The sequence below is a fragment of the Triticum dicoccoides genome, chromosome 2B (genome assembly GCF_002162155.2).
Source record: "Triticum dicoccoides isolate Atlit2015 ecotype Zavitan chromosome 2B, WEW_v2.0, whole genome shotgun sequence".
Lineage (NCBI taxonomy): Eukaryota > Viridiplantae > Streptophyta > Magnoliopsida > Poales > Poaceae > Triticum > Triticum dicoccoides.
This window is the reverse complement of record NC_041383.1, coordinates 531042809-531055665: the sequence shown is the minus strand read 5'-3', so window position 1 is coordinate 531055665 and position 12857 is coordinate 531042809. Positions and strand designations below refer to the sequence as shown.

Here is a 12857-nt window from a genome sequence, read left to right as displayed (position 1 = left end):
TCATTTTTTCTGCAAGCTCCACCTTATATAAGTTTTTTTTGGCGAGTACACCTTATATAAGCATGTCATAGTTTGTACATAGTATTATCTCTTTGTAGTTAATACATGTGGTCCTCTTCAAATGTAAATTCGGAGTTAAACGAGAGGAAACTCTTTGTGGTGTAATAGAAAGGACCTTCTTGTGAAAAAGGACAAATGCTTTGTACTGTAGAACCAAATCTGCCTCTTTATTCTTAAAAAAAGAAAGAAAATTTCCGCCTCTTTATTTTGGCCATGCGCGCCCTTCCTAAAAAATCTCCAGTAATTTCGAAATGGTTGGCCTATAACCTAAAGCGCATCCTCAAAATACGCCACTTCTCGTCTCTCTCTGCCAAACCCCTCTCCTCCCCTCTCTTGCTGGCGGCGGCCGCACCCCAGCAATGGCCGGCCCGCGGTCGTCGCCGTCACCGCCGCCGCTGCAGGCGCGCTCCGCCGACGGAGGCGCCCACCTGTCCCTGTTCCTCGACACCGACCTTGGCACGCACCTCGCCCTCAACGTCGCCGCGGACTCCACCATCCGCCGCCTCAAGTGTACGCCTCTCGTCGCCTCCCCTCCCCTCCTCCTATCAAACCCAAACCGGGAGAACTTTATCTGATTCGCCTGTTTGCTTCCCCGCAGCGCAAGTGGCCGTGGAGCACGCCGCCGCCTTCCCCGACCTCGGCCCCGTCGCCGTCAAGTCCTTCCAGGTTCTAGTTTACGGCTTTGATCCTTTCCATGTTTTTACATGATTTTTTTATCTGGATGTTAGAGTAGTAAGCTCCTCATGGTCTCTTAGATTTCGTGTATTTTGACATGTAGTTTGTCTCGTGTATGGACGTTTCGGTGTAGGTTTTCCAGTATTTTGTTAGGTGATCAGATGCTTTAATATGGGCACGTTTTACTTAATTGGCGTCTCATCAGCTGGGAGCATAGTGCCTCCAAACCCCCAAACCTCAATAAACCCTGCCTCCGAATTAGTGTGTATGGTTCTTCAAACGCCTAATGGAGATTGAGCCAACTAACAATTCTGGTTTCTTTGAAAAAATGCAATAGATGGCTATCAAAATTTACAAAGTTCATTGAATATGTACATGAATTGTGATTCTTCAAAGATGTATATCTTGATTCTGATAGTCAGGCAACTCATTTCCCCCCTCGTAGTCCTGGACTGAATGGCATGTACTTCCGAAACTCCATACAGTTAGCATGTGCAATCTGGAGACCCTCAAAGGGTAATGCAAGTTTCTAAATGTGTTAGTATTTCCGCCAGGTGCTACGTAAGGGTGCAATGTACCACCTCTCTGATTCGATGGCAGTGAGGAGTGCATTTTCCAAAGTCAAAGCTGGGTGCTTTCTGCATGTCAAGATGGCAGCAGTTGCGACGGACTCACACTACTGCAGAGATGAGGATAGAGGGAGATCAAGTAGAGGTTGTCTTGGAGTTGATATGGACAAATGTCTTATGGAGTTGCCTGCAACAATATCAGGTGGTGTAAATCCTCAAATGCTGGAAGGTATTGAGTTAGCATCCACTGTGGCATTTGAATTGTATTAATTGTTGTGTCAAGTTAGCATTGCTACTGTTTTGTAGTTTGCTTATTGTTGGTTAATGTCTTATTCTGGATATGAGGTTAGCTATTCAGTTGAATTGATCATTCAAGTTTTTTGTGTTTCTGAACCGAACCTTTGTATCAAATCTCCTGTGTATGGTCAACCTACAGCTCCTTCTCACTCAGTGGAGGCTGTGGATTTCTTTGACATGCTCGAGTCAGAATGTTCTTTCTCATGCATATGATTAACCTCTTGTGAGTATGCATGTAAGTTGTAAAAATTATGCTGTCCGTAGTTGTATCGTCTGTTGAGTCATGAGGTTGAACCTGCTAATATTGTTGATTTCCCTTCATATGGTTTATGCTGAGTTATTTTAAAATCTAATAGTTCATGTGCTTTTGTAGGTAGTGAGGAGGCTGCAGCATTGCTTAATGTTCATGCACATGATGCAGTGCCAAATGATGTGCAGCTGTCATCCTCGTCACATCCGAATACGGAAACAAAGAAGGATGCAGCAGTAAGCCTGGCTACTGATGTACAAACAAATTCTGTGGCAAATGTCAGTAGATTTTCAAATCAAAGCAATGTGGCCCTGGTTGGAGAGGAGTTTCTCGCACGAAAGGAAAACCTTCTGCATAGTGTCGAAGACCATGATCTTGGTGTTGTTTCTGGTGACAAACAAGCGGGGATAAGGGAAGGAACAGTGGGAGAACTTCATGCACTGGATGATCCCTCTCAGGAAAAGGAGCGCAAAAGGGCTAGAAGGGCTGATTCTGTTAACACGTCAGCTGTAGATCCTGTTAGAGAAACTAATGATTACAAAACCAGGGATGTGAATAGCTTGGATAAGCCTTCGTTGGAAACAAACACTAATTCTCTTGGGGTAATTCCAAGCAATTCTTTTCAGCAAGAATCACATGGAAATGCACAAGAGGATCTAATCCAGCCTGAAAATCCAATCATTCCTGGAAAGAATAAGAAAAGGAAAAAACATCAGTCAGTCTCTCCCAAAGATGTTTCTTCCCAGGAAATAACAAAACCATCAGCTGGAACAGTGGAGGAACCAAAAGCGTTAGATGGAGGCCTGCTTCATGAAAACCAAGGGCAACAAGGTGATGGTGCAGATAATGTTGAAATGACTAGCAGAGACAAAGCAATGGTCAGACCATCTGACATGCATCTTCCATCATCACAACTCAGTAGTGGAAGCCAGTTGGGTACTGATGCTCAGGCAACTACTGATCTAGTTGCTGACAAAAGTAACATCGATATTGTACATGAAGGATCTGGAAATCAGGCAGTTGGAGAGACCAGTAATTCCACTTGCAAAGTTGTAGCTCGTGAAGAAACAATTGCAGAAGGAATCAATGATGAATATCATGATGAAAGAGCAGTTGAGGTAAGCAACATGGAGAAAGGAAGTAAAAGCGAGAATGTCTTGGATATGGCAGATACAACCGGTAATATTTCTCATGAGAAGAATTGCCAGGAATCAAATAAGGTTAGCTCTGTTGGCCTATCTTCCATGGATACTGCTGAAGCAAAAGACCAGTCTGGGTATAGCGAGAAATCAGCCAAATCAGATATAGTGTCTACTCAGGGGGAGATCTTAGATGACCCTTATAAGCGGCACATCGCAAGTAATGTGCAGCGAGGGGATTTTAATGTCATAGAAAATTCAGATGGTGATGGAAAGCTGAAGAAGAAGAAAAGGCGCCACTCGGAGTCTTCAAAGGATGGTCCTACTACTCAATGTATGACAAAACCATCTGGCTCCATTGCAAATGCTCAGGTGGAGACTGTAAATGAACCAAGCAAGGTGAATCAAGGGGATTCTACTGTAACAGAAAATCCAACTGGTGATGGGAAGCGTAAAAAGAAGAGAAAACTCCGCTTGGAGTCTTCAAAGGATGATCCTTTGACAAAATCATCTGGACTCACTACAGGTGGAAGCTCGGCACAACATACAAGTGATGATCCCCTAAATGCAGAGCAAACAACACAAGGCACTATAGGAGAAGCAACGGGTAGTGATTGCAGGAAGCTTGATGGAACCGCGGATGTAGCAGCAACCAATGTGATTAATGAGGTATTGGCAGATTTAGGATGCACAGACAACTTAAGTGGAGATCCAGTAAAGGAACATACTGAAGGTGTTGTTAGTGCAGCCTTACCTCCGAAATATCCAGCAGATAATCAGTCTGATGATCTTAATGATGTTTTGACTGAGAATACAGTAGTGCCAGCTGATGGCAGAACCAAATCCAGTAAGCGTCAGAGAAAGAAGACTTCATTAAAGCATGTCTCTACTGATAGCAGTAAAGATATTCAGTCTTTGGGTGTGCAAGTCAGACAGGTTCCCACAGAGGACTTGGAAGGAGGAAATGACACCAAAGAGGAATTGCTTCTGGAAGGTTCTTCAATTGATGCTCCTGCAAGTACTTGTCAAGTACTACGGCAGAAAAGCAAAAAGTCTTTGAAGACTCAGACTCCTACAATACAGGAAATAAATCATCCTACACATGGACAAGATAATCAGTTCATAAAGGATGACCAGGAAAAATATGTAACTGATGGTGGGACTCATAATGACAAAAATATAGTAGGAGCTCCAACAGAACCATCAGTAGTTCATAAAGATGGCACAATTATCACACGTGATAAGCCTAATGCTCGAAAGGGAAGGAAGAAATCTTCCAAGACCGAACTTCAGAGTCAGGATACTGCTTTGGAACAAGGTTCTGTTGCAGATTTGATGAACTCCAGTGCTCTGGAGGGAGCAGCTATTCCTAAAGGTTCTGCTGGTGCTGTTGAACCAAATGATCCTGCAGCGATTCGTTCTGAAAATGGCAAAATTAATTTCTTGGACCATTTTAGCCCCAGTGGGATGAATGGCCCATCTGTTTCTGCAGAAAACAATGATGAAACTACTATAAAGGAAGTTAAGGGCAAAAAGAAAAGCAAAAGAAAACCAGATATGCAGTCTCAACGTGCTGGTATTATTGAACCAAATGATCTGCCAGAATCCCATCTTCATACAGATAAAACTAGTGTAGCTGATCATTTTGATACTGGCAATGTGGGTGTGCCATCTGTTTCAGCAGAAAACACGAACAGAGAAGATGGTAATGTGGAAAAGGCCAAGGAGAAAAAGAAGAGCAAAAGAAAGCAGGATTTGGTCAAACCCGAGTCCGAAAACCCTATTGGTAATAATGAAGACACTGATAATTGTTCGCAAAATTTGCTGCATTCTGTTGTGCAGAAGGGAAGAATAGAACAGGGCAATGCAAAAGAGAACAGTGATAAAATTACCAAGAATAATAGTATGCCGCAACAGGAGACCGAAGCAGAAAACATTAACAGAGAAGATGGTAATGTGAGGAAAACCAAGGAGAAAAAGAAGAGCAAAAGAAAACAGGATTTAGTCAAACCCGAGTCTCAAAATGCAGATGGTGGTAATCAAGATACTGATACTTCTGCACCGCAGAAAGGAAGAATGGATCGGGGCAATGCAAAAGAGAAGAAGGATAAAATTACTCAGAATAATAGTATGCTGCAACAGGAAAAAGAAGATGCCACACGTGATAGCACTCTTGAAAAGAAGCCCCGCCAAAGCAAGGTTGGTGCTGACAATCAGACTGATTTGCCCATTGAGAAGGACCATGCACCCATGGGCAAAGAACAAATGAACTCTACTTCTCAGACAAAGCATCATGGTAAGAATAGAAAACATGACGGGTCTATTGATGGGAGGGCAAATGGAAATCCTAAGGTTGTAAGCAATGTTGTTCAGAGCAGTCCCATGAGCCCACAAGCATCAAATGAAAGCACTTATGGCACACCAGCTGTTAACCGATTTAGAGTAGCAGTTCGGAAAGTTCCAAGAAAAAAATATGAACAGCTCAATGACAAATCCAAGAAGGATACCAGTAAGAGAGGCGCTAGCGCAATTTTCAGTGACACCATAAGTGAAGACTCTGATGAACTATTGAACACCATGGATGAAAAGGCTGGCGTGGAAAACTCATCAGATGATTCATCCACATCTGCTGACTCAGGTAGGAACATGTAACATGGAATAGGTACTAGCTGGCCAACTTTATGCTGGATTGCATTTGCACTTGTTATGCATTTATTTACTTACTGAATATAACTGCTTCTTATCTTTTATGTGTTCCTCTGCCGTGGTGAACTCATTCCAAAATTCTTGCTTTGCTTTGATAAATTTCCCTTTTCAGTATTCAGTGTATCTCCAGAATGGCACACAATACACTGACTTTGCATCTGATGATATGTCCACTAGTGGAAATTGGCTAACTGATGTGCATTCAACAGGAATTTCATCCACGGCCTGGGAGGGAAGCGACGTACCTGATGATGAAGGCATTGCATCGTTGTAAGTTCTTGAATCTGTATATTAAAAATAACTAGTTTGGATAGAACTGCTTGACTAGACGAACTAGTTTAGCACACTGCAAATGTGAACAAGCGAGCAGGGTGCACATTAATGTACTATGGTAGCTATGTTGTAGCCGTCTTGTATCCCCACTGGGCGTAGATGCATGCACGGTAACATTTTGGATAAAACTGCTTGACTAGATGAACATAGTCCGATTTTCGCCTTTTCCTGGTCTACAACGTTGAAGCTTGCTGAGACCTGAGTTGCTTTGATCCCATTTGTTCAGGTCACAGAGGAGTGACATCAACTCTGTCCTCCGAGGCTCCAGTAGCTACAAGAAGGCGAGGCTGAAACCAACCGAGCTGCTGGAGGACACCGAGGTGCCTGATAGCCAGCCTCCAGACAGTCTTTGGGGCTGAATCGGACCTGGTGCTTAAATCAACGCGAGTCTCACGCAATTCCCAGTTTTTTTTTGCGCATTTGTGGATTTAGCTGCTGAACATGTTAAAGTGAAGTTCACACCTCCAGATGTATTGAGTTTGTGGTCGTGACTGTCCTCAAAATTCGTCAATTGTCCTTTTTACCGTGGCTATTTTGGTGTCCTGTTGTTGCCTGTGGATGAGTTGACGAAGTTTGTGGAACAAATTAGCCGGTAACAAATTCACAGTCAAGCTTTGTTTAATGCAATTTCTCCTCGTGATATCAGAGACAAGTTCAAATGTTTACATTTTTTGTAGTAGTTTGGATTGCTTATCACATGTCACGTGGTAGTTCAAACGCTAACATAGTAGCGAGACCTTGCAAGATTTCTCATAAATGTAGTCTGCAAAAACCAATAGCAGCAAATTACACAACAAAACTTGCAACAACTCAAGCTACACCTAAGAACGCTCAAGCTGTTTCTCTTTTACACATTTTTACAGAGCTGGTCTCTCACTAGCTTGTCAACTACGTACACAATACACAGCCAAAGACTCGGCTATCACGGGGTGCGAGCCTTCCTTGTTACTTGCGCTTCTGGATCTTCATCCGTGATGTTTGCCGTCTTCCCAACGGATTTCTGGCTAAGCATTCGGGCAATACCGCCTCTCAACCTTAACGCTTGGGATCCATTGGCAGGCAAGCTGCCACCCATCGTCCTCTCGAGCTCCGACAACAGAGACTTCACAAGAACATCGAAACGGCGCTTGGATGTAGGATATCTCGATATCGACTTTGTGATTCCTTGCAATCTTTGATGATACAGAGAAAGAGCAGGCGGTTTAGCAAATATCAGTGATAGTGTTGACCAAAATGAAAGAATGAGCAGGGCGGTACCTTCGAGCAAATGCGTCGATTTCTGCTTTTTTCCGCTCATTCAGTGATGGCACATGAGGAAGAGTGCCCTTGAGGTTACTGGGCTCACCAACCATCAGGACTCGCATTTTGAGGTATTCTTCCTCTTCTTCTGTGAAATTCTCGGCTTTAATTTGTTCCTTGATGATCATAAGAGGGTCGAAGAACCAGTCAAAGAGAGTGCTTTTAGGCCTATTATCAGATGTAATCTCAGCACCATCACCTGAATATGTTCCAAATCAGGTCAGGCTAAGGTAATCATAACACCCTTCTGGTAGTGGTGTAACAAGAAAGTTTTTATGTGAACTTACTCAAGATTAGGCCATTAGAGTTAGATTTTGCAGACCGAAGGAGGGCATTAAGGATTACATATGCCGGTAATCCAACGTTAAGAACCCCACTGCCAACTTTGCCTGACTTCGTTTCTTGGATGTCTTTCATTGTTATCACTCCTTCGTTCACCAAAACCTCTCCCTGCCGCTTGCATTCAGCAAATAAGTGGTCCAGCATCTGCATAACAGCTACAATCGGTTATATGCCCCGATTCTGTAAGTTCAAATATTATCAAGGAATAGAAAGCAGTAGATAATGACATTTACAAAATTGGATAACCTATTCCCAACATGTGCTATTCCTATTGGACTGTACAGAAAGTGAAGCTGGTCACAAGACGCAGAAGCATTGTGATCTACTCCCCCCGCCCCAAAATAAGTGTCTCAACTTTGTACTAACTTTAAATGACGTAAGGAGGGAGTACTGATGTATTAGCAAGAAAAGATAACCTTGAATGGATTGAACTCATCCATGCTGTTCTTAAATGATGTAACACGGTTTAGAGGTTTCTTTCCTTCTTGGTTCTCCTTGTCGAATGAGCCTGGCTTAGATAGGTGACCACCATGTGAAGAATCTTCATTTTTCTGTTTCCGATATTTCAACCTAGAGAGTTCAAATGTCAGTACAAGAAACCTCAAGTTATTTATGATTTGATCCAAAGGCATGCAATATGGTTTATGATTATACCTTGGAAAGCAAGATCCCGGTGCCATGTCAAGTACATCATTCGTGTACTCATCAAAGATGGACACAGATGAGACAGCATAAGAGAGTCCCATGACTACAGAGGATTCCTGAGAAATCAACATGAGCAAGGCTCCATGACTTCAACAAGAAAAAGGATATTGCCTAGCATTTGCCACTAGATGATAATTTGTGTAAGTACAAGTTGCCATACCTGGTAAGCTACAACTGCACCAAACAGGCCTAAAGGAATACTGGAGAGGATAGATGCAAGAACAGCCCCTAGTACCGCAAATGGCCAGAGAAGAATAGCAAGACCTGCGAATGGCACACATGCTGTCTCCAGAAAAGGTCCTTCTCTCCCAATCAAATCCTGAATCAGTCGTTTCCACCCTTTGAAAAGCATCACAGGGCACTTGTAGATGGCAATTAGTGTGAACATTATTACATCCAGTATGAGTCCACAAGCAGCAGACAACAACGCCCCGGGAATATCAAGCAATCTGCAGGAGATATTTGTACTCAATATTTATAGTTCATAATTCTTCAAGGAAGAACAAAAAGAGATGTGCTGCCTAAATACATAGCACTGCATCTAGGGCTCATTTCTCTCGGCTATGAAGTCAACCATAAAAGGTGCTAGTTTGCATATGTGATGAAGGTCATATAAGTTAAAAGCTAGTACTAGACACAAACAGGAAGCAAACCTTATCTCATATGGCTTTCCACCAGGAGGTGTCTGAAATCGAAGGTCATCCATAATTGAAAAATAGGAGTGGAAAAGCATGTCTTTCAAATCCCTGACCACTGTACAACTCCCAGTAATAGTGCTCCAAGTTCCATCCTGCAGTTTTGAGATGGTAGACATGTAAAATATGTTCTAACAAAACAGGAGGGGCATAAATACAAAGGAATGGCATGTTTCCAGAAAAGAAAATTTACCACAAAGCAATGAACAAATGTATTTTCTTTGCCTTCTCCAACTGCATCGAATGTGGCCATTATTGGTGCTAGAAAGCCATATAATAATCCAGCCAAAACGCTTCCCGGGATGCCAACTATCAACCATAAGAACATGATCACAGTGGCAGCAACAAGAAGTAGAAGCTTTACTACAGGTCCAACCATTCTGGTTCTGCCTTTGAGAAAAAGAAGACACATAATATGAGTATTTGGACGCATATTAATGTGCTTGCTAAGGGTGAAACTGCAGAATATAGACACTGTACCTGATGATGCAGTAGTATGTCCAAATCAGATGCATAGGCCATAACCCAAGAATTAGTGCAGATATTCCGATTGCCATAATAAGGCATGCCCAAGGGCATAGCAGAACACCTGTTAGAGTTGATTATATGAAGTGAGGGGACACGATACATAGTTTAAATATGTAGAAAAATCAAACAAAGATGAACTAACAACACAAATAGAAGTATTTAAGCACATAACATCGTTGCACTTTCAGATTTTACATACATTGATCCCCATGAAACTTTGTCACTCATTTGCAAATCCATGTGTGAACTTGCATTCACACATCAACAGCCGACATAATTGAACTGAAAGCTTTCGAAAAATACAACAGATCCACAAGGTCAAATATGTACTGAACACTTCGTGGTTTCATTCGTAAAAAAACAAAAAAAACATGGACGCAATACATACTAAATACTTCTATAGACGAGACAAAGAGAACATTTTCTGAGACTAGTTTCCAATTGATGCTAGTTCTGACAAAACAAGCACGAGATATTTTTGTGCAAGAAACCACAAGATTTTTTAGGTTGAAGCATATGTAAAAGATCCCATATAGCCTTATGGGTGAAAGATTTTTTAGGTTGAAGCATATGTAAAAGATCCCATATAGCCTTATGGGTGAAAGTGCATACTGTCTGTCCATAAAGGGTTATTTGATAATTATTAAAACATAGACACTGTTATCCAATAACGAACAGAGTAAACTGAAATGACACCAGTCCATCAGTTAAACCAACAACTACTTTTCAAAGCTAATAACTCAAGCCAGGTCACAATCTGGTCATATAGCATAACTAAAGCTGGAACAACATAGTGAGCAACAGTTTTAGCTGGGCCTAATTAAGTGCTCCAAGAAAGGAGAAGTACCAGCCTATCAGGCATCTACACAAGCAGCAGAGAAATCAAGAGGCTGGCATACAAGGCAAGCAAATGTACAGGCACATAGGACCATTCCATTTTACTCACACATGACAGATCAGACTTGCACACTAAAAGAAGCAACAGAGTAGAGAGACCAGGATGTCACCTTTAATGAGCCCAAGGATGAAGAGGCCGCAGAAGTAGGGCAGGAACTTGATGAAGGTCCAGAGAGAAGCCCAGAACCTGCTGCTACTAGGCGGCTCCATTGGCAACTTCTTCTTGAGCCTTGGTCGGAGTCGGACCAACCAAGAAGCAGGAGCCCGAGGAGGCCAAGACTCCAAAACACCCCAAATTCGGAGCACCAAGGAGTTTCAGGAGAACCAGAATCCTCCTCACCAGGAATCCTTGGTCACCCAAAACTTGGCAAAACCTTGGACAGTTGGGAAGCAACGAGCGAAACCCCAAACACAAGCAAGGCTAGAATACCTTGATGCCTTGTTTTCAACAACCGGGGACGAATTTCTCATTCAAACCGGAGAGCAACAACGACATCTCGGCAGAAAAGGAAGGGAGTAAAAATAAATCAAGGACCAGGCAAGCACGGACGGACCTGACTGAAGATTCGGACCACCCCAAGACGATGCAGGGAGGGACAACCTAGGAAGGACTAGAGTGCCAGCGCCAGCAAGACGACAGGGGCAGTGGGCCCTCCCTCCGGCGGGAGACAAGCCCGTGCCGTTGGAAAGCTTGGTTGGAGTTGGAGGGGAGCCTTGCCGACGCAAAAGCGCAGGGAGATGGGATAGATGGTCGGGGCCGGGGCCGGAGTGGTTACACCAGAAAACGAGCAGCGAAAGGAACCGCCACGGCGCCCATTGGTGGTGGGACTGGGCTGGCTCGGCTGGCTTCAGAAACCGCCCCGGGGGGCGAAGGATCCGATGCTGGGCGGGCTCCGGGGAGGTGGGGAGGAGGGGGAAAGGAGGGACTGTGGTGCAGGCGCAGATTCTTGCTTCCTTTTGGGTGGGGTGCGGGTGCAGGAGGAGGAAGAAGGGATGTAGATTGCGTCCTGGAAGTGGAAGCCTCGTGCTCTGCTTCTTGTTTAGTGGGAGCTTTTTCGGCTGCGGTTGCCGTGGAGGGGGAGGGGGTTTGCGGTGCGCGGCGCAGGCGGAAGGGGAAGGCAACGGCTCCGGACGCGCGGGGCGTGAGACCGACGGGAGGCGTTAACACCGACCGTTTACCTGGGTGACACGGTTCATCAGGTACGTACTGATGACATGTGGACTCTTTGCCTTTTCCTGCCCAGCGAGGGCGACGTGTGGACTAGGGTCCTCTAGCGGGTCCCCACGCGCTGATGCTGTCACAGATCTAGGGAAATTACCGGTGACTTCAGTTCTGTGATCGTAGTGATTTCGAGCGAGCATGCCTGTTTGGCAGCCGAGAGTTGACTCGCCAGCGTTCGACGTCCTAACATTTGGGCACCTTAAAACTTGCCAAAAGAAAACCAACAGGTTTTGAGAGCATGGCAAGATAAATAGGTAGTCACAAGTCAATTTTTTTGGTACTACTAAACTAAGCAGGCTATTCATCTGAGGGATTCTCCTCCTTAAAAAGGAAGTAAGTTTCTGCATTGCTTCGTTCCTCGTCCAACCTTGTATGCATTCTCCCCTCCATTTTGTTTTCCAGAATGCGCATGAGACTTGCGCGCCACTTCATTAAGAAAGAAGAATAGAGTTTGAAGATGTACTCCATCCGTTCCTAAATATTTGTCTTTTTAGAGATTTCAAATAGATACCACATACGGATGTATATAGACATATTTTAGAGTGTAGATTCACTCATTTTACTCCGTATGTAGTCATTTGTTGAAATCTCTAGAAAGACAAATATTTAGGAACGGAGGGAGTATTTTTTTTTGAGAGTACGTCAAAGGCGTGCCGTAACTAGAGTATAATTACAAGAGGCCAAGTAGGGATGCGAACATCCCAAATGGCAACCCACCCACACCACGCCAGACAGACAGAGACACCTAGATCACTCTCTCACAAAAGGGTCTAGGCCTCCAACACCGAAACCAACAAGCCTCCATTCCTTGATCTCTTGGAATACCTACTCGACTAGCTGGATATGAGTTTTTTGTTGGTGTGCTCAGTTGAACACCCTCGTGTTTCTTTGCTTCCACAACGCCCAAGCCGTCCCTATGATGAAGGAGTCGAACCCGCGGACGGCCTTGCCGGTGAGGTTTCTCCTCTGCTGTAGCCACCAATCTTGAAATGTACTCGAGTGAGTCGGAGGGTCGATGTTCACCTGCAGGATGTCGAAGGATCGATGCCAAACCTCCCTAGCATAGACGCATCGAACGAGTATGTGGTCGACATTATCCTCCTCTTGTAGGCACATGAAGCAAGGGGAAGGTTGATCTTG

General features: G+C 44.0%; 2 protein-coding genes across 2 annotated transcripts; one reads left to right on the top strand and one right to left on the bottom strand.

Moving 5' to 3' along the window:
• Window positions 1-370: 370 nt before the first annotated feature.
• On the top strand, window positions 371-6671 carry LOC119364663. Its single transcript, XM_037630152.1, has 6 exons — window positions 371-570; window positions 659-726; window positions 1290-1533; window positions 1975-5628; window positions 5906-5966; window positions 6256-6671. Exons 1-6 carry the CDS (start codon window positions 420-422, stop codon window positions 6386-6388), a joined length of 4311 nt encoding a protein of 1436 aa, XP_037486049.1. The 5' UTR covers window positions 371-419; the 3' UTR covers window positions 6389-6671.
• A 66-nt stretch (window positions 6672-6737) lies between these two features.
• On the bottom strand, window positions 6738-11272 carry LOC119364664 (uncharacterized membrane protein At3g27390-like). Its single transcript, XM_037630153.1, has 10 exons — window positions 10606-11272; window positions 9551-9659; window positions 9264-9456; window positions 9029-9165; window positions 8536-8824; window positions 8325-8431; window positions 8087-8240; window positions 7616-7814; window positions 7287-7527; window positions 6738-7201 (listed from the first exon to the last, which is right to left on the bottom strand). Exons 1-10 carry the CDS (start codon window positions 10703-10705, stop codon window positions 6952-6954), a joined length of 1779 nt encoding a protein of 592 aa, XP_037486050.1. The 5' UTR covers window positions 10706-11272; the 3' UTR covers window positions 6738-6951.
• Between the last annotated feature and the right edge of the window lie 1585 nt (window positions 11273-12857).

Coding starts and splice junctions, on each gene's coding strand:
- LOC119364663 (XM_037630152.1), top strand. CDS start 420: ATGGCCGGCCCGCGGTCGTCGCCGTCACCGCCGCCGCTGCAGGCGCGC. Junction 727..1,289: donor TCGCCGTCAAGTCCTTCCAG/GTTCTAGTTTAC, acceptor TATTTCCGCCAG/GTGCTACGTAAGGGTGCAAT. Junction 5,629..5,905: donor ATCCACATCTGCTGACTCAG/GTAGGAACATGT, acceptor TGCATTCAACAG/GAATTTCATCCACGGCCTGG.
- LOC119364664 (XM_037630153.1), bottom strand. CDS start 10,705: ATGGAGCCGCCTAGTAGCAGCAGGTTCTGGGCTTCTCTCTGGACCTTC. Junction 9,660..10,605: donor CATCCTTGGGCTCATTAAAG/GTGACATCCTGG, acceptor CAACTCTAACAG/GTGTTCTGCTATGCCCTTGG. Junction 8,241..8,324: donor CCGGGATCTTGCTTTCCAAG/GTATAATCATAA, acceptor TGAACTCTCTAG/GTTGAAATATCGGAAACAGA.